We start from the raw sequence: 19069 nt of genomic DNA, 5'->3' as shown, positions 1-19069 counted from the left end.
AATGGGAGGGTGAGAAGGAAGACAGTTTTACACAGCACCACACATTGAAGGGGATCTTAGAGCTACACTTCTTAGGTCATTATGTCTTTCAAATCATTGACTTTGTGTAAAGAGTTCAATAATACTAAATAATTTTTCATCTAAAATTAAAATGTAAATAGGTTTGATATTTGTGTAGTTGAAGAAATATTTGAGTACTATTTATTTTACCTGATGTTAGTAATGGAAATTCTGCAGGTTAGAAAGAACAAGTTAAAAATTAACTCACATAAAGTTATTATCTAAAGTTGCCTGATATCTTGAGGAAGAAAAGGAAGGAGAAACACTGAAAAATTGTTTAACTTAACTGTAATAGGAACAGGAAATGGTAAAGAATAGAGTTGGTCATTAAGTGTTATGGAGCAGGAATGTACTTTTCTTTAAACACTTGGGAGTGAACTAATTTAGTTTAAGATTATTATTCCTTTCATAGAAACAAAAATGATTATACTGATAGTGTAAATTATCTTTGACTCAAATTTATTTCACTTTTATAAAAAATAAGATTTTTGGATTTCCATGGGATTATTATGGATTTCAACTACAACGTATGGTTGCTACTTTTTGAGAATACTATATCTACTTCTGAGATTGTCAGAAAATATATAAATGCCAGTGTCAGAAGTAAAGCCATTTGTTATTATTAAGCATATAATTATGATGCAGGACAGGGAGAATCCCCCCAGTGGGGACTCAGGTCTTACACTGGGAGAAGCGAGTGAGGGTTCTTGACCACATACAGGAAAGAGTTCAAGTGCACAGCAGAGTTGGAGACAAAAGGAAAGTTTATTAGAGAAGGAATAACCTCCACAGTGTCGTCTCCTCTCAGTGACAATGAGAGAGACAGACCTCTAGTGTTCGAGGAATTCAGTTTATGTGTCATTCTCAGTTTCTGTGAATTACGTTTAAAGACTTTACCTATTTTCCTTCGATGGTATGGGTATGCAGCGTTAAAGGCGTGCTATCAGTCTCAGCCTTTGTTCTATAGGTTCCCCATGATTTGGCGATAGGGAGTGAATGGTTGGGTTTATTTTGTGTAGGGTACAACTTAAAAGACTCTGTCTTCCTTTCTTGTGTAGGTAAATTGTTAGTAATCTCTGCAGTAACCTTCTTTTGTTCTGTAGGCCTACCGTGGTCTGGCAGCACTTTGTAGGCTCTGAACATGGTTTAATATTTAGTTAATTTATTTCTCATGCCTCTTCTGTATATCAGTTACAGGTGACAGTTTTAAAGTTTTGGCATCATGGGAGATAATGGAAAGAAATTTGCACCTGAGGTCAGCATTTCCTTATGTGTTGTCTTTTTCTGTTCATTTACTTGGAAAACCTTAAAAGGTTTGTTTTTAAACTAGTAGCAGTTTCTGACTGTTATATAATATGAACTTATATTTGCATACCACTTTATAACTGTTACGTTTTTATTTGTATTCTATTATGTCATTTACCTTTAGTAGATTATTATATTGTACTTAGGGAGTTATTTCAGGACTAGTGTTTAGAAAATGTAAATATAACTCACTTTAAAAACTCTTAAGTTAGAAATTTAGCCTTTCATTTCCATAATAGGAGGAAAATTGATTTGCAGAATTTCTTAAGTACTTAGTCATTTTTTAAAATCTATAAATTTTAAAACATTGACTAAACATTTGGTGTTTTAAGACTAAGAAATCCAAAAGGTTGTTGAAATACTTTCTGTGAAATACAAAATGATTTAGGGGGCTAAAAAAATAATTAATACTTCTCTTCTAAGTTCTTCTAGCTAGGTTAATCAAATTGACAGATTAAGAAAATCAAAATTTTAATACATGCGCATGGGGAATTCACATAGGCATGAAAATTCCAAAGACAGCAAGGCAACGTTGGGTATATAGGACATTTTGGACAAAGGAGAAAATAGAGAGGGCATGATGTATTAGATTTCAGAAGTGAGAATGGGCAATTTATAAGTTCTTGAAGAAAAGTGGGACATACAGGACGGCAAATTCTTGCTGGGCGAGTCAGAAACAGTGGGTATCGTAGGATATTCTAGCTAGCAGGCTCCCACCTGATGGCCTCTTATTTACTACAGTTAATTCAAATTAAGCTAAAGCAGCATTCTAAGATTTCCTTCCTGAAGCAGTTTTCTCTGCCTGAATCTCTTGGATAGGAAAATGCGGGAGGGCCAAAGGTTCTTTCTGAGGCTTGTTTCTTAATAAACAGCTTAAAATAATTATCCCCCAAAGCAGCTTCAAGGTGGAAAAGTTTTGGTTCCCTTCAAGTGCATTTTTCAGGTCTCAGCTGTTAAGGTGAAAGTGGAACATTCTGACTTTGCTGATCCTGCTATAAATTGGCAATCCTCTGTAAACTCATGTGGGTTCAGGGAGCTTAGTCATCGGAGTCCTTAAAGAAACATAGGCAGTAATTTGTTTGGTTCATAAGACTTTGACAGTAAATTGAAAGAGGTTACATTTGTGAAAGAACTTAGCACAGTTTCTTGTTGATTATTGGTATATAAGTTTCTTAAACAGGAAATTTTTGTGAAAGAATAATCTGAAAACCAGAAGAGTGGCAATACCTGAAAAGATAAAAGGAGAATTATAAAGAGAAAAAAATGTAGGAAGGACTGGAATTAAATCTTAAACATGAAATTGTTTAAAGTTTGTTTTCAATAATAGGAAAATATTATAGACTTAAAGATGAAGAAACAAGGTTAATTTTATAAATTGTAGAAGGGGAACATAATCTTTATTTTGGTCTATTACATATATATGGATTTGGTGTGCATTTATGGTTGGTATTAAGTGATAATACTTAGTTTTACCTGTATTGTACTCCAGAATCAAACTACGTAATTGTATAATCTTAGAAACTCTCGTATTTTGATATTTTTCATTTTGAGTTTATTCTGCCCTCAGTCAGAATTGTAAATTAAATTCTTTACAGGATCTAGTATGAATAATCATTTGTTTTACATATATTTTACTTTTTAATTTTGTAGTAGAAAAACAACCCAATTCTTCCCTGCTTTATGTCTCCTTTATCCCTCATACAGAATACTTCACTTCTGACATTTCTGGTCACCAAACATGCGTTTTTTTTTCCCCACACCAAACAATTTCTTGTGACACCAGCTGGTATCCTACAATTTAACTCAATTTAACCTGAAGATGGCATCAGATCTCACAGGTTAAGAGCTGAGTTGAGTCCCACAGGACTTTCAGATGCCGGTCGCAAGTAGTAGGTCTTCAGGTTACATACAGCTTCTGTCCAACTTGGGTGCAAATGGAGGGTTCCTACGACTGCCTCCTTGGTTTCGATTAATATGTTGGTGCACCTCAGAACACAGGGAAACACCTACTCAGGTTGACCAGTTCATTAAAGGATATAACAAAGGGTATGGATGAATAGCCAGAAGAAGAGGTACATAGGGCAAGGGTCCTGAGTGCAGGAGCTTCTGTCCCTGTGGAGTTGGGGTGCATCACCCTCCAAGTGTGGATGTGTTTTCCTACCTGGAAGCTCTGTGAACCTCATACAATTGGGATTTTAATGGAAGCTTCATCAAGTAGGCATGCTAGATTATTAACTCCATTTTCAGCCCTTTTCCTTTCTCAAGAGAATGGGGTTAGGGGTAGGGCCGAAAATTCCAAACTTCTAATCATGGCATGTTCTTTCTGTGACCAGCCCCTATTCAGGAGCCATCCAGTAGCCCACCCAGAGTCACCACATTAGAACATAAGTCTCCTATCACCCAGGAAACTACAAAGGTGTCAAGAGTAGGAGAACAGAGACCACAATATATTTTTTTATTATCTCATAGACTTAAAATACATTGTAAGAGACTATTAAGAATTTTATTAATAATTAAGAACTGTATTATCAAGGTGAATATATTAATGCCATATATGCTTGGAAATGGAAAAGCAAAATAGTAAAATAATATATTCTGGCTTAGAATCTGACCTTTACATTTTAATTTGAAAATAAATTAGAGCATTGCTTCTATAGCAGGTATATTATGGTCTTAGCTGCACAGAATGAACAAACCATTCCTTGAAAAGATTTGAAATCATTGACATTTTCCAGATGCTTCTGCCAAATGTAGATTGCTGACAACTTGCTGTCCTTCCATACAGAGATAAAGGCTACCATCGAATTCTGCAGGTGGCATGTAATAGGAGCTAGGGAACTTGATATTTAACTATATAACCTGATCTTTCCAATTAGTAGTATATGACCTTGAACAAATCATCTAACTTCTCTGTTCACTATTTTCTTCCTTTTTAAAATGAAGAGATTATACAAGATGATTTCTAAACTCTTCCACCTCTAAAATGTTGTAACTTTATTTTACATTAGGGTTCTCTCTAATGCAGATTTACAAAAGTGACATAAATGGTTGCTAAAGAAGTCTATGTATTCTTTCTTTTAAGCTTGATACTCTATATATGACAAAGAGATATTAAAATCTTCTCTCAAATTCAAATGAAATACTTAAAATATTTTTTCAATCATTGTATATATTTTTCACCATTAAAGACTTTATATTTATGGTGCTGCATTGTTTGTGTTTGTGGCATATTCAGTTGGAGGTAGGAATTGCTAAATTTAGTAACTAGACTTTGTGCCTTGGTGGATAGCCTCTCTCTGTAACCATGGTACTTAGCCTAATGTAGGCACTAAATAATTATTTTTGAATCTGTTTGAATATATTACGTACTATTATATAATTACGAGGTAAGGAAAGAAAAAGGATCATGTGTCTGAAGCATAAGTGGTGGCTTGGTTTTGAGAGCTGTAAAGTGATATACTATCAACAAGGCTCATATTAATAAAATTTAGGGTGGAAGATGGAATCATGGGAAGGATAGAGTTGGGGTGAAGAACAGAGTAACAGAATGCCATTGGTATCAATCAGAAGAAATCAGAGCCAGAATGAGGAAAGCCTGGTAAGGAATGCTACTACTTAGTATGTCCTCAATCTTTAATTTTTTTAAATCAATTTTGAGCTATAATTTATATACAATAAAAGGTGCCCATTTTAAATATATAGTTAATTCAGTGAGTTATGATACATGAACGCAGTCATATAACCGACACATAGTCAAGATATAGAATATTTCAAAAATTCCTTGCTGTCCCTTTGCAGTCAACCCCTAGCCCATAGACACAGGCAACCATTAATTTGCATCTGTCACTACAGATTAGTTTTGCCTTTTTTAGGATTTACTGTAAATGGATTATGTAGTATATACCTTTTTGACTAAATGTTTTTGCTCTGTATTTTTTTGTGATTCATCGATATTTTAATGTATCAATATTTTTTATTGTGGAATAGCGTTCAATTGCATGGATGCACCACAATATGTTTATTCACCATGAATGGGAATTTGGGTTCTTTCCAGTTTCTGGCTGTCACAAATAAAGCTTCTATGAATATTCATGTACAAGTATTGTGTGGACGTATGTTTTTAAATCTCTTGGGTATACCTAAGATTAGGTTTCTAGATCATATGAAAAGATTGACTTTTACTTATTATTTTGATAAACTGTCAAACAATTTTCCACAGTGGTTGTACATTCTCACTAGCAATGTTTGAGGGTTTTTTTTCCCCCTCTAAATTCTCTTTAACACTTGGTAGCATCAATTTTTAAGATTTTGACATTCTAATAAATGTATAATATATCTCATTGTGGTTTTAATTTGTATTTCTAATGACTCTGATGTTGAACACCTTTTCATGTGCCTATTAGCCATTCATTTATTTATTTTTTTTGGTGAAATGTCTATTAAGGTCTTCTGCCCATTTAATATTGGACTGTTTGTCTTCTCCTTACTGTGTTGTAAGAGTTCTGTATATATTCTGGATGTAAGATGTATGGAAAGTATTTTTTCCTATGATGTGGTTTGCTTTTTGTTATTTTTACAGTACCTTTGGAAGAGCAGTTTTCAATTTTGATGATGTCTAATCTATCCATATTTTTCTTTTATGGGTTGTGCTTTTATATTCTAAGAAATCTTTGCGTATCTCTTTATAGCTACATTTTTCCCTGTGTTTTCTTCTTGAATATTTATAGTTTTAGCTTTTATGACAGGTCTGTGATCCATTTCTAGTTAATATTCGGTATGAGGCAGATAAGGGTAGAGATTCTTTTTTAAAAAAAATAGATATCTCATTGTTCTAGAATTATTTATTGAAAAGACTATCCTTTCTTTTTGATACCTTTGGCAAAATCATTTGACCAAATATCTATGGATCTAGTACTGGACTGTATTCTGTTCCAGTGATCTATAGCTTTGTCTTTACGTCAATACCAGTCTTAATTACTAGAGCTTGTAGTAACTCTGAAATTTCAGTAAGTTAACGCCTTCAATTTTATTTTTCCTTTTTAAAATTGTTTTGGTTGTCTAGGTCCTTTATATTTCCATAGAAACCTTAAAATCAGCTTGCCAGTTTTTACCAGAAAAGTCTGAGGGATTTTGTTTGGGATTGCATTAAATCCTTAGATCAGTTTGAGGCAAAGGATGTGACTTTGGGTGGAGACAACACACTCCACATTAAGCCCTTCCTCGGAGGAGGGTCTTAATGGAGCATCTCCATTCTACAGCAGTTAACAGTGGTCGTGTTTTTCAGATCTTCACTTTTCTTACTTTTTTGTGTGTATTGTCATAATTACTGAGAAAGTTAGGTTAAAGTCTCATATTACAGCTCTGGATTTATCTGTTTTTTCTTTTCTGTCAGGTTTTCGCTTTATGTATTTCGAAGCTATGTTATTAAGATATATATGCTTATAATGGCTGTATCTTTGTGAGGTATTGACTCTTATTCTGAAATGCCCTTCTTTAGTTCTAGAAATAATTCTTATGTAACCTATTTTGCCCCTCCAATTTTCCCATAGTTATTTTTTTCATGGCATGTCTTTTTCCATCCTTTTACTTTAACTCATTTGTAGCTTCATATATAAAATGAGTTTCTTAGGGTTAATACTAAATTACTTTACGGAAAATATATAGAAGCTTTGCAGCTTTTATCATTGAAAGAAGCTGGGTGAAGGGTACCCAAAAACTCTTGTACTATTTTTTCAACTTATATGTAAGTCTAAAAGTATTTCAAATGTGTTTATAACTGCTTGATGTCGGTGCATTTCTGTGGTACCTTCTTTAAAATTCTTGTCTGATAATTCCAACATCTGTGTCAATTCTGTGTTATTTTCAGTTGATTGTCTTTACTCACCCTAATTGAGTTTTCACTGTTTTTTAGTATGATGAGTATATTCATTTTTGGACTGTATCATGGACATTTTGAGTGTTATAGGACCTTGGTTTTTACTTAAATACTCTATATTAGTAGACACTCACTGGGGAGGGAAGAAGGGTACTGCCTCTCTGCCGACATTCACCTTTCATGGGCCAGGAATGATAGACCAGGCTCTGCCTCTGTAGTCTTTGTGGCTGCAGCCCTTGGTGGGAGTGCTGGCGGGCTGCCACCTCTGCTCTCAGTGCAGGGTCAGCAAGGCTCCATCCCATAGATTACACAGCACTCAATTGTGAGGGTTCCATCAGCCTGGCCGCTGTCTCCCCATTCCTCTGGTTAGAGACAGTAGATTTCTCTTGGGGCATTTTTTGTTGCTGATCTATACCACCTGTTGGTGGTTCCAGGTTGTAAACTGCTGTGGCACCCAAGGTGAGATACATAGGTGGCAAAAATATCTCCAGGGAATTTATTGCTAGGTCATAAACTCAGAATCTGAGGTTTCTAGCCAGTTTGTCTTTTTTTTTTTTTTTTTCCATCTTTCAGAGTCTTCTCATAGTTGCTTTTGTCTTTGGTTCAAAGTTTATAGTTGTAATTAGTACAAAAGATAAGGTGGAATATACTTACTCCATCTCATCTAGGACCTGACATCTCTTACTGGTTTATAATATATTAGTTTCTGTATTTTCTAATTTTGTTTATTTGCCCTGTTTATTTTGTTTTTCAGGCAGATGAAGATAAAACAATGTCTGCCAACCTAAAATACCTTTCCTTGGGAATTTTGGTCTTTCAGACTACCAGTTTGGTTCTGACAATGCGTTATTCTAGGACTTTAAAAGAGGAGGGACCTCGTTATCTATCTTCTACAGCAGTGGTTGTTGCTGAACTTTTGAAGATAATGGCCTGCATTTTATTAGTCTACAAAGACAGCAGTAGGTATCTAGGTTTTGTTATTATAATTTATTTTGCCATTGCAATTTGTTTGTTTTGTGTTACATATGACACATGTAAATATAGATAACTACACATTCTTGAACACGACTGTATTATCTAATGCCCTAGTACTAAAGTACATTTCAATATTTTTCATTTTATATTATGACAGCTTTAGTCTAGTAATAAAGGCATTTATTTAATCTATATCATTATTTGTGTCTTCTGGTTAAACTGTACATTTAAAACATTTCTTGCATTTATAATAAATAATTTGAGAACAAGTGCAAACTCTGTAATTCTGTGATTGTTAGAAATTTAGAGAAATCATAATTACTTACTAACGTCAAGGCCTTTTATTTGCTGCATTGGTTAGTCCAGTAGTGACTAATTTGATATTCTTTTTTTAAAAAAACAAAAACCAAAAAACTTTATATGCTATATAATTCATTGATTTTAGTGTAAAATTCAATGGTTTTTTAGTATATTACATTATTAATTTTTAGAAGTTATATATACACATGAATACAAGTGTAAATTTGCCGCTTTAATCATTTTTAAGAGTATAGTTCAGTGTCATTATATAAACAAAATTGTACAACCATCAGCACTATGTATTTCTAAAATTTTTCATTACCCCAAACAGAAACCCTGTAACAATTCATCAATGACTCCCGTGGTCCTTTACTTTGAGCCCTTGGAAAACTCTAATCTGCTTTCTGTCTCTGTGAATTGGCCTAGTTTAGATATTTCATGTAAGTTAGATCATACACTATTTCTCTTTTTGTCTGGCATATTTTATTTAGTTTAATGTTTTCAAGATTCACACACATTGTAACATGTATTGGAACTTTATTCCTTTTTATGGCTAAATAATATTTCATTGTGTGTGTGTGTCTATATCTATATATATAACATTTTATCCGTTCACATGTTGTTGTTGATGCGTTGTTTCGATCTTTTGGCAATTGTGAATAATGCTGCAATGAACAATGAATGATGCTGCAGTAGACAATACAAATCTCCGTTCAAGTCCCTGCTTTCATTTCTTCTGAGTGTATACTTTGGAATGGAAATGCTGTGTCATAGTTCTACGTTTAACTTTTTGCAGAACCACCAAACTTTTTTTTGCATAGCAACTGCACCATTTTATTTCCCCCAGCAATGTACAAGAGTTCCAGTTTCTCTTGTACACATCTTCACCGACACTTGTTTTTTTTTTAATTATAGCCATTTTAATAAGTGTGAAGTAGTATCTCATTGTGGTTTTGATTTGCATTTCCATAATGACTAGTGATGTTGAGCATGTTCTCATGTGCATATTTTGGCTATTTGTATATCTTTAGGGAAAAGTCTGTTCCCCATTTTTAAATCGGCTTGTTTGTACATTTGGTATATTTTTGAAACTATTAAAAGTATTGGCCAGTGTGGCTGGAGCATATGAATCTGGAAGGAGAATGGAACAAAGAGAGTTTGAACTGGTATTCAGAAAAGACAATGCAGGACAATGCAAATTTCACTGTAGAAACAAAGAGAAATTGTTTAATATTTGGTTTGTTTTGCACACAAAATGACCAGTGTGGTAACTGTATTGACAGGAAAGGAGTTGGTAAGAAGAAGTGTAAGAAACTGTGTTTGGAAGCTGTTGCACGAGTCCAGGCAAGAAGATGATGGTGGCTTAGACTATGTTATTAGAGAAGAGAGGATGATTATGAGGTGTCTTTTTGAGCTACAGCTACGTGACTTGCTAGTAGATTAGGTGTATAAAGATCAGGGAAATGGAAGGATCCAGGTCAGAGATAACTCCTAAGTTTTTATTAAATTGCCAGATGAATGGGCACTGCAATGAATGATATATGGAAGATAGATTTTGGGAGAAATTGAGGCTTTTCTTTGGGCCATGTTAAATTTGAGATACCTATAAGGCAAGCAAATTGAGATGTAAAATAGAATATGTGACTAGAGAGCTAAGGATTTGTCGGCTTGTATATTGCTTTGAAGGCAAGGATTGACTTCTTTTCTCTAAATTAGCATTCCCAATATTTAGAGGTCAGATTGAGAAGGAAGAATCAGCAGAAGAAGACTGAAGGAGTTATCAGCAAGATGGAAAGAAAACAAAAACATGAAAAGGTAATAGGAAAGCAGAGGAAGTGGTGTATTTGCTGCTAAAGCCTAGGTGAATAAAAAAGTATCCACTCATTTAGCATTGTGGAGCTAAAGGTATCCTTGACATGAGTAGTTGGCTTTGAGAGAGACAGTAAAACCAACCAACTTTCAGCAAACCAAATAGAAACACCCTGCACAAAAGTTAATTCTAGGTGGATTAATTGACACTTAGAAAAACAAAACTTGAGGACTTCTGGTCAAGATGTCAGAGGTGAGGATAGAGATTTTGATTAACTCTAGACTTTGTTAAGTATGCATGTTAAAATATAAGAGTAAAAACTTTATGACTTTGGTACCGTAAATGATTTCAAAAAAGATACAAAAATACAAATACATCATGAAAGAAAAAAATAGTTAATTTGGGTACATTAAAATGAGAAATGTTTGTATATCGAATCAAGTGAGAAAACAAGCCACAGATTGAAAAAAGATGTTTATATCACATGTAGCCACCAAAAATTAATCCAGATTATACAAAGAACTCCTCCAACTCAATAAGAAAAAGACTAGCAACTCAACAGAAAAGAGGACAAAAGATATAATTAGGCAATTCACAGAATAGGAAACCTGAATAGCCAACAAATGTATAAAAAGATGATCAACCTCATAGCAATTAGAGAAATCAGATTAAAACCACAAGACTCAATTATACTACCCTCAGCTTGGCAAAAATAAAAAATCTAATGATACCAGGAATTGGCAGGAATGTGAAACAAGACCCTCCTTAAACTGATGGTAAGAAAATTATGTGATAGCATTGGTTATTTAAAAATTTAATTACAAAATTTTTCAATGAACTAATAATATTTTAGATTTTCTTCTGCTAAAACTAAGAAAAAATCTTTTGGTAATTTTATTTCAGTTACATAATTTTTTACTATTACCTTAGAGTAAGAAAAGGGATGAATATCAGCACTCTTAACAAATATTTTCATTTAAAAAAGTTTTAAAGTTTTATGATAGAAGAGAAAATCATCTTTAAAATATCATTGTTGGTGAAGTGGTAGAATATCTTTCTTTAGGGGTTAATGTATATCTTTAAGATTTTTGGACATTTTTTATGATGGATACTGTAGGTTGGTTAGCTCGAAGTCCATTTCCAACACCTTCCTCCCTTTCTTGTCTCTAATGTGGAGGACGTAAAAGGAAAAACTCAATTTCCCAGCTCCCTTTCAGCACAGGTTAGCTCTGCAACATGAGAGGAAAGAAGATGCCTTCTAGGCCACTGCTTTCTCCTCTTCTTGCTGCCTAAAACAAGAACCAGAGGTGCAGCAGTTATCTTGTTGCAACAGTCATGTAGGCAGCAGATGAAAAGCATGAAGCTAAAAAGTGTGTGTGTGTGTGTGTGTGTGTGTAGGTCCTTGATGTGATCATTGAGCTGTTATAGCAGCTTTGTACTTGGACTCGTATTCGAGGCAAATCCCTATGGAGTTGAGCCAGCGTCAGTTGGGTTTTCTGTTGTTTGCAGCCAAATTCACTCATTAACTGATTTACTTTCTTTTTATAATGTAAGTCTTCACAATTATTAGTTGGCATGAATGGCCGATAACAAAATAGAATGTACAAAATACCAGTTTTATAATGTTGCTATAAGAATACTTGGCTGACAGATTAACACTTTGAACTTTTGGTTTTAAATACTTATTGCATATATGTGTAAATACGTGTATATATATAATCAATTTGATTGTATTTAACAATGAAAGAATACAAGGATAATGCTCTTAATATACTAATACTTAACATTTGAAAAATAAGCATTATTAAAACTATATTTTAGATCTAAAGTATCTTAACATATAGCCGATTTTCCTTTTTTGACAGCTGAGAAAACTGAGACCTTGAGAGAGGGTATGTAACTTATTCAGAGTTACTTAATTACTGATTTTGCCCATTTCATGTTTTTTCTAGAATGTAGTCTAAGAGCACTGAATCGAATACTACATGATGAAATTCTTAATAAACCTATGGAAACACTTAAACTTGCTATTCCATCAGGGATATACACTCTTCAGAATAATTTACTCTATGTGGCATTGTCAAATCTAGATGCAGCTACTTATCAGGTACTTAAAATACATTTCTAGTAATCTTTTAAGAAACAAACCAACAAGCAATAATATTAGCCATTTTCTTTTTCAGGTCACGTATCAGTTGAAAATTCTTACGACGGCACTATTTTCTGTGTCTATGCTTAGTAAAAAATTAGGTGTGTACCAGTGGCTCTCCCTAGTAATTTTGATGACAGGAGTTGCTTTTGTACAGGTAACTATTCAAAATAAGTATACCTTTCCTTTTTATCACAGTTTCAAAACCTTATTTATTGCGCGTGGAGAATATGGCTCTATTATTTATTGAAACATGCTTATTCTCACAAATGACATATTTTTGAGCGCTTTCTTTGAGCAAGATATTGTAACTGATATAAAAAATACATATTAATCAAATTATCTGACATAAAGAAATGAACAAGCAAGTTGGGGAAATATGACTGCATATAAAACAAAGCTGATTTTTACTGGATATCTGGAGCATTTGAGATTATTAATCACTCCCTTCTTATTATCTGTCAACTTTCCTGATACTATTGTTTCCTGGTTCTTCTTCCATCTTTTTAATGATTCCTTATCCGTTTCCTTCTTGGAGTTGTCTTCCTCAATAGTGTCTTTAGATATTGGGTTGCTGATAGGCTTATAATTTCTCTTAAATTATGTCCTTATTGTTGGAGATTTCATCCATTCTTGAAGTTTGCATTAACACTTAATGCCAACGGCTCCTCGGACTGTGTCAGCAGCTCTGGTCCTCCCCTATAGTTTCAGATTTGTATATCTAAAAGCCTGTTGCACATCTTTGTTTGGTTTTTCAATAGACCGTTGTAAATTCAACATATCCAAAAGTAAACTTTACCTTTTCCTCATCTAACCTGTTCTTGTTTCTGTTTTTTTCCAGTCATTTTTACTCAGCCTGTTAGTTGTCCTACTCTCTTCCTTCTGCCTGTACATCCAATCAGTTACTAAGACTTTACTGATTTTGCTGTCTGACACTTCTTGATTCTGTCTACTCTATCTCTGTTCTGTCCTTCTCCAGTTCACACCTTCTTTATTTCTCACATGATCTTTTACCACAGCATTACCCCCAAATTCAGCCTCCATGTGGTCACCATTGTGGTCTATCTAAAAACAAATCTAATCACGTCAGTTTCCTGCCATTCAGCAATCAGCCCTCCATCACTTCCCCCAGTGTATAGTATATATATTGTGAATAAATATTTTTAATATTTATTCTAAATGGGTATGAAGAAAATATAACTGGCATATCAAACCCATACTTTCATCGATATTGCTTAAGATAAGGTATATTACATTTTAAAAAGTGGTATATTTAAAATTAAAATATCAAGTAATTAATCATTCAGGTGGAACACAGATTTTTAACAAAAACATGACAATAATAGGCAAATAACTGGTGCCAGGAACACTGATATTGCAGGGTAAGGCCCCAAATGGTTAGCATGATCCCATAAGGACCTTCTATGATGCACCAACAACTCCAGGCCCATTTTTGCTGCTCTATACTTCACACTCTGAATTTCTACAGCTGAAGTGCTTATAGTTTATTCATTCTCTTTATAATTTTTAGGGTTTTTTTTTTTTTTAATTATAAGTTGTAAAAGTAATATCACTGTGGGAGAAAAAATAAAACGATTCCAAAGTTGTCTTTCAAAAGCTCTCCTCTGCAATCTCCAAGAATGGTATTGGTTGCATTTTTATCTTTAGGTATAAGAATGGGCTCTAAATATGCAGTTTGCATAATATTATAGTCGTTAAACTTCAGTTTTGTTTTTCTGTTTGTTCAGTGGCCCTCAGATTCCCAAGAGCTTGATTCTAAGGAACTTTCAGCTGGCTCTCAATTTGTAGGCCTCATGGCAGTTCTCACAGCATGTTTTTCAAGTGGCTTTGCTGGGGTTTACTTTGAGAAAATTTTAAAAGAAACCAAACAATCGGTGTGGATAAGAAATATTCAACTTGGTAAATATACAGTATTTTCTAATGTTTTTTGTAAAGTGATTATATTTTTATATTTAAAGATTTCTATGTATCTTTAAGTAAATAAGCCTTTCATAAAATCTGCTCATGTTCCAAGCATCTGACAAGGATTTGGCCTTTTAAAAATTTTGTGTTTTAAATGAATACCTTTTATTCAAGAAAATGGAATTTTAAGTCTGTGACATAAAAGTTTTTGTATCCAGTTTCTCTCCTCACCATTTGGAGCCTTAATAACTTTATACTTGGTTGCTATGTTTTTCCCAGAAGATGTTGCAAATAACTTACATATTTCCTCGCCTATAAAGTATACTTAATTATAATACTTCATATGTTGCTATAAGGATTAAATCCTATAATACACATAAAATGTTTAGAATAAAATGCCTTGCAGATAGTAAATCCTGATGTCAGGATTTACTATCTTTCTTTTCAGATATGCAAATATCTGAAAAGAAAGAAATATCAAAGGTTTGTGTGAGTTGCCCAACATTTTATTGAATTATAAGATGAAAACTAAAGACAGGTCAGAACTGATGATTCTCTGGTACTTCATGGATTTCTCATTCTTTGGTTTGACTTCATAGCACAATCTAATGGTAAGACGACTCAATGTTTTGAAATGGATACATAAGTTATAGATAACTCAAAATTTCAAAAACATAAACCAATGTATAACATTTTTCAAACATCAAATTTTCAAAGGTTAGCAAATTGATAAGCTCCAGTGATAGAGAATAGAGAAACTGGAATTCTTATTACCTCTGGTTGTTATGGGTATAGATTGATATAATGTCATTGGAGCTCAATTTGGGAGTATTTAACAAAATTTTAAATAACTAAAGACTAATGTAAAAATTTCATGTCGGGATAAGAATTTATCCTACAGATATGCTTGCACAAGAGCACAAAGATAGATGTCCAGGTTATTCATTTCGGCATTGGTTACAATTGTAAAAAACAAAACACTTAGAAGACTGGTTAAATAAATTATCAGTGTGATTAAATGGTGCAGAGGTTAAGATTATGGTCTCCAGAGTCACACTGCATGGATTCAAATCCAGAGTCTGTCACTGATCAGCAGTATGAGCTTGGGCAAGTTTATTTAACCTTTCCGTGGTTTGTTTTTTTCATCTACAAAATGCACAAAGAAGTATCTACCTCATAGGGTCGTTGTGTGTTAACATGCATCAAGCATTTAGAACAATTCTTGGCACATGGTATTATACACATATTTCATATTTTTACTTATACAGTGGAATATTATGAAACAGATAGAAAGAATGCAATAAATTTGTACATACTAACATGTATGTACCCTTCTGTACTATATGCATTTATTTTGTAATTATCGAGTTTTATTTTTATAATAAAAAAACTAATACCCTTGGAAGTATTTACTTTTATAATATTGTATTATGCCAGCATCGTTTTAAATTAGACATATTAAAATGGTAGAGTTGGCATAAATAAAATTTTGGAAAGAACATTTCACGTCCCTTTCAGTTCCTTTCCATTGTGGAATACTTAGATTAGTTATAGTTTTATCAAAAAAGTTGCTTCACCTTGTACTCTTACTATGTATATATCTTGCCAGAGACTTCCCCTAAGATGTGGCCCCTGTAGGCATCCATAACTTCATTCATAGTTTAGAATTGCTCCTGGAATCTCTTAAATCCCGCAGTCATATGATGAGATCTTTGGAGAGGTAAGGGATTCAGCAATGAATAAGATAGTATCTGCTCTCACTAACAATGAGACTTTAGTAATGACAGATTCTGATGCTCTCTATGACTATTTCTTAGTTCTGATCTTTTTGGATATTACTTTTTGTATTTTCAGAATTTGTTAATAAGGAAAACAGCTGTGCCACATAACTGAGCTTTTATATCTTCAGATATGAATGTAAATATATGAAAATCTAGATCTAGCAATAGGAAGAACCAAGATACATTGAAATATACCTTCTGTAAATATTTGAATAGGACAGGCATGTAGTCATGTAATTTATGCATTCTATATTTTTTAATGTTTCAAGATTGGTAATCTCTGTTCTTTTTTATATTCTCATGTCTATGTCTTATAGTCATAATATAGTACTAAGTATGCTTTTGTTAAGTTTATATAAATGTCCAAAGATAAAAATTTAAAGGTAGTCAAATTTTATCAAAAAAGTATACAATTATTTGGAATGCCAGTGGACAAATATCTCCCCAGAGAAACTAAATGACATATGACATAAACATTCCTTTTTTTTTTTAGGTTTCTTTGGGAGTATATTTGGATTAATGGGTGTATACATTTATGATGGAGAACTGGTATCAAAAAATGGATTTTTTCAGGGATATAACCGAATGACTTGGATAGTTGTTGCTCTTCAGGTAAGGCATTTAAAGTTTTATATTCAATGCTAATGAACTTTATTTTGATATAATCAAAGTAGTTACTGATGTACCGATGTGAGGAAAATTCTCTCCTGTCAGTGCTCTCACTGTATCTAATTTATTCAGGGGAATTAAAATAGAACTGGTCTTAAAGCCACAATGAAAACTTACTTTGAAAGGGAACATGAATGGACTCTGTGGTGTTTAAATTTAACATAATTAAAATGCAAGTTTAAGAATAAAAGAGTTGAAGCTGAGGGCAACTTTTGATTTTTCTACAATTGTTATATAGGAAGTCTGTGGTCATTCCATTAAGGCTCAAGAAGCAGTTCTATATATTTAAATCTGTAAGTTTATAGCCTCATATTGTAGTTACATATTTGAACATTCCTGTCATATTACCTCAGTTTATAATTTGAAATTGTTCGAGGGCTGAGTAATTTCATCTCCAAAGAATACTTACTGAGACTCTGGAGGATATAGAGATGAAGATACAAGTCACTGCCCTCACAGAGGCTTTCTGTAGGGAGCAATGTTCCTATGGAAGGTGGGTGAAATTGGCACAAGATAGTTCTGTTTTGAAAACAGGAAGGATCCGTCTATCTTTAAGATAAAAGGAGACAATGATAAGTGAAAATTCAGAGGAAATTTGAAGTAGAGATAGGGTAAGTCAGGAGAGTTTATGTATGATGGCTTTCATCCTAACAAAGAGGGAAGCCCTCTTAAGAAGTGGCTGAAGACTTGAGTAAAATAAAAAAGATTACTGACAGATTCAACAGGGAGTAAATAGACGAATGAGAACATTGCAAAATATTTGAATTCAAACATCAATTTGTAGTAATCTCAATTGGCATAATTTGTTACTTTCTCTAAAAAAGCTGCTGTCATTTGAAGATGTGCAGTGGAAGTTATTATAAGTAGGTAACCTAGATTTGGGAGTTGCTAAGTAGGGTTTGGCAGAAAACAAACTATGAGATATGGTTAAATCTCATTATTTAAGTAGCCACAATTGGAATTTGAGAGAGATTTGGTAGAGAGTTCTTTCTATACTCTTAAAGGGAACTATTAAAACTATGCTCTAAGAAAAGCAATCTGACAGCAATGAAAGGTGGCTTTACAATAAAGAGAAACTAGAGGAAGAAAGTGAAGTTATGAAGTTATTGAAAGGCTAGTAAAATGACTTTCAAGTTACACTTCATTTTTAATCAAAAGTAAAATTATTTCACTAATTGGTGTGACCAATTTTCTCATGTTTGTCTGAGCAAGTGATGTTTAATTACAAAGCTGGATGAAGACAGATGTTTTATCTGTAATTTGGTCAAACTCCACTATAACAAACTGCAGGTTACTTTATCTACCTTTAGAAATAAAAGGGCTATTGAACAAAACGTAGAAGACCATTGGTTATAAGAGATATTCAGTAAAAATCACCTACTGTAATGGGATTAAAGCTTCATTGAGTCATTATTTTGAAAAGTAGTTTTATATATGTTTGTTTTTAAAATAACCTTTAAAACTTCTGCAGGCACTTGGAGGCCTTGTAATAGCTGCTGTTATAAAATATGCGGATAATATTTTAAAAGGATTTGCGACCTCTTTATCCATAATATTATCAACACTGATATCCTATTTTTGGCTGCAAGATTTTGTGCCCACCAGGTAATATCTTTTTTATTTCTTTAAATTTCCGAAAGTATATTGAAAAATAAGAATTCTTCATAACATCTGATCAGAAATATAGCAAAAGATCCATTTAACTATCTTTTAAAAAATGTTTCAAACTAAATGCACAAAACAATCTTCCACTGGAAAGTTTTTTATATCAATTTGGCTGGCTAGAATTTTCCCAATAGATTTTGAATGGATTTTTCCCCAGAGTAAAAGGTCATGCAAAAGGTGATATAAAAGCCATATAAAAATGTTAGTAAGTTATAAAATAAGTCATATAATGACATTTTAAAATGCAGAATTTAAAGAGCTAAACTTGGGAGACGTTCTTGAAGTAGGCAGTTTATATAAAGAAGATGGCTCATGAAAAAACTATTAGGCAGTAACAGGAAGAATAGTTGTCTGGACAGGAATTTTAAAAAGAACGCTGGGTGAAGCAGGAGACCCAGGACTGTAGTGTCAGTATCACAGTACGATCAATGCAGCCGTGGAAGTCTATATATAATTCTGTTAGAAAGAGGGGGTTCAAACCTTTGAAATATCATTAAACTCTGATAGTTTTTTTTCCTAATTTTTTTAAGAAAATTTTTTTTCTCAGAAACATTGAA

At 33.2% G+C, this 19069-nt stretch overlaps 1 protein-coding gene across 2 annotated transcripts in view; it reads left to right on the top strand.

The window, feature by feature from the left end:
- The window catches only part of SLC35A3 (solute carrier family 35 member A3), a 42211-nt gene that overhangs the window by 4821 nt on the left and 18321 nt on the right, over window positions 1-19069 (top strand). For both annotated transcript variants that reach the window (XM_016133503.2, XR_001595467.2), the window contains 6 exons: window positions 7995-8199; window positions 12278-12432; window positions 12509-12631; window positions 14223-14394; window positions 16672-16790; window positions 18319-18452. In XM_016133503.2, the coding sequence (XP_015988989.1) occupies window positions 8013-8199; window positions 12278-12432; window positions 12509-12631; window positions 14223-14394; window positions 16672-16790; window positions 18319-18452 (890 nt within the window). In that variant the 5' untranslated portion in view covers window positions 7995-8012. Of the gene's footprint in view, window positions 1-7994; window positions 8200-12277; window positions 12433-12508; window positions 12632-14222; window positions 14395-16671; window positions 16791-18318; window positions 18453-19069 lie in introns of those variants that run through there.

Source organism: Rousettus aegyptiacus, unplaced genomic scaffold (assembly GCF_014176215.1).
Source record: "Rousettus aegyptiacus isolate mRouAeg1 unplaced genomic scaffold, mRouAeg1.p scaffold_m13_p_17, whole genome shotgun sequence".
Taxonomy (NCBI): Eukaryota; Metazoa; Chordata; class Mammalia; order Chiroptera; family Pteropodidae; genus Rousettus; species Rousettus aegyptiacus.
The sequence above is the reverse complement of the archived record's forward strand: the minus strand, read 5'-3'. Positions and strand labels throughout refer to the sequence as shown.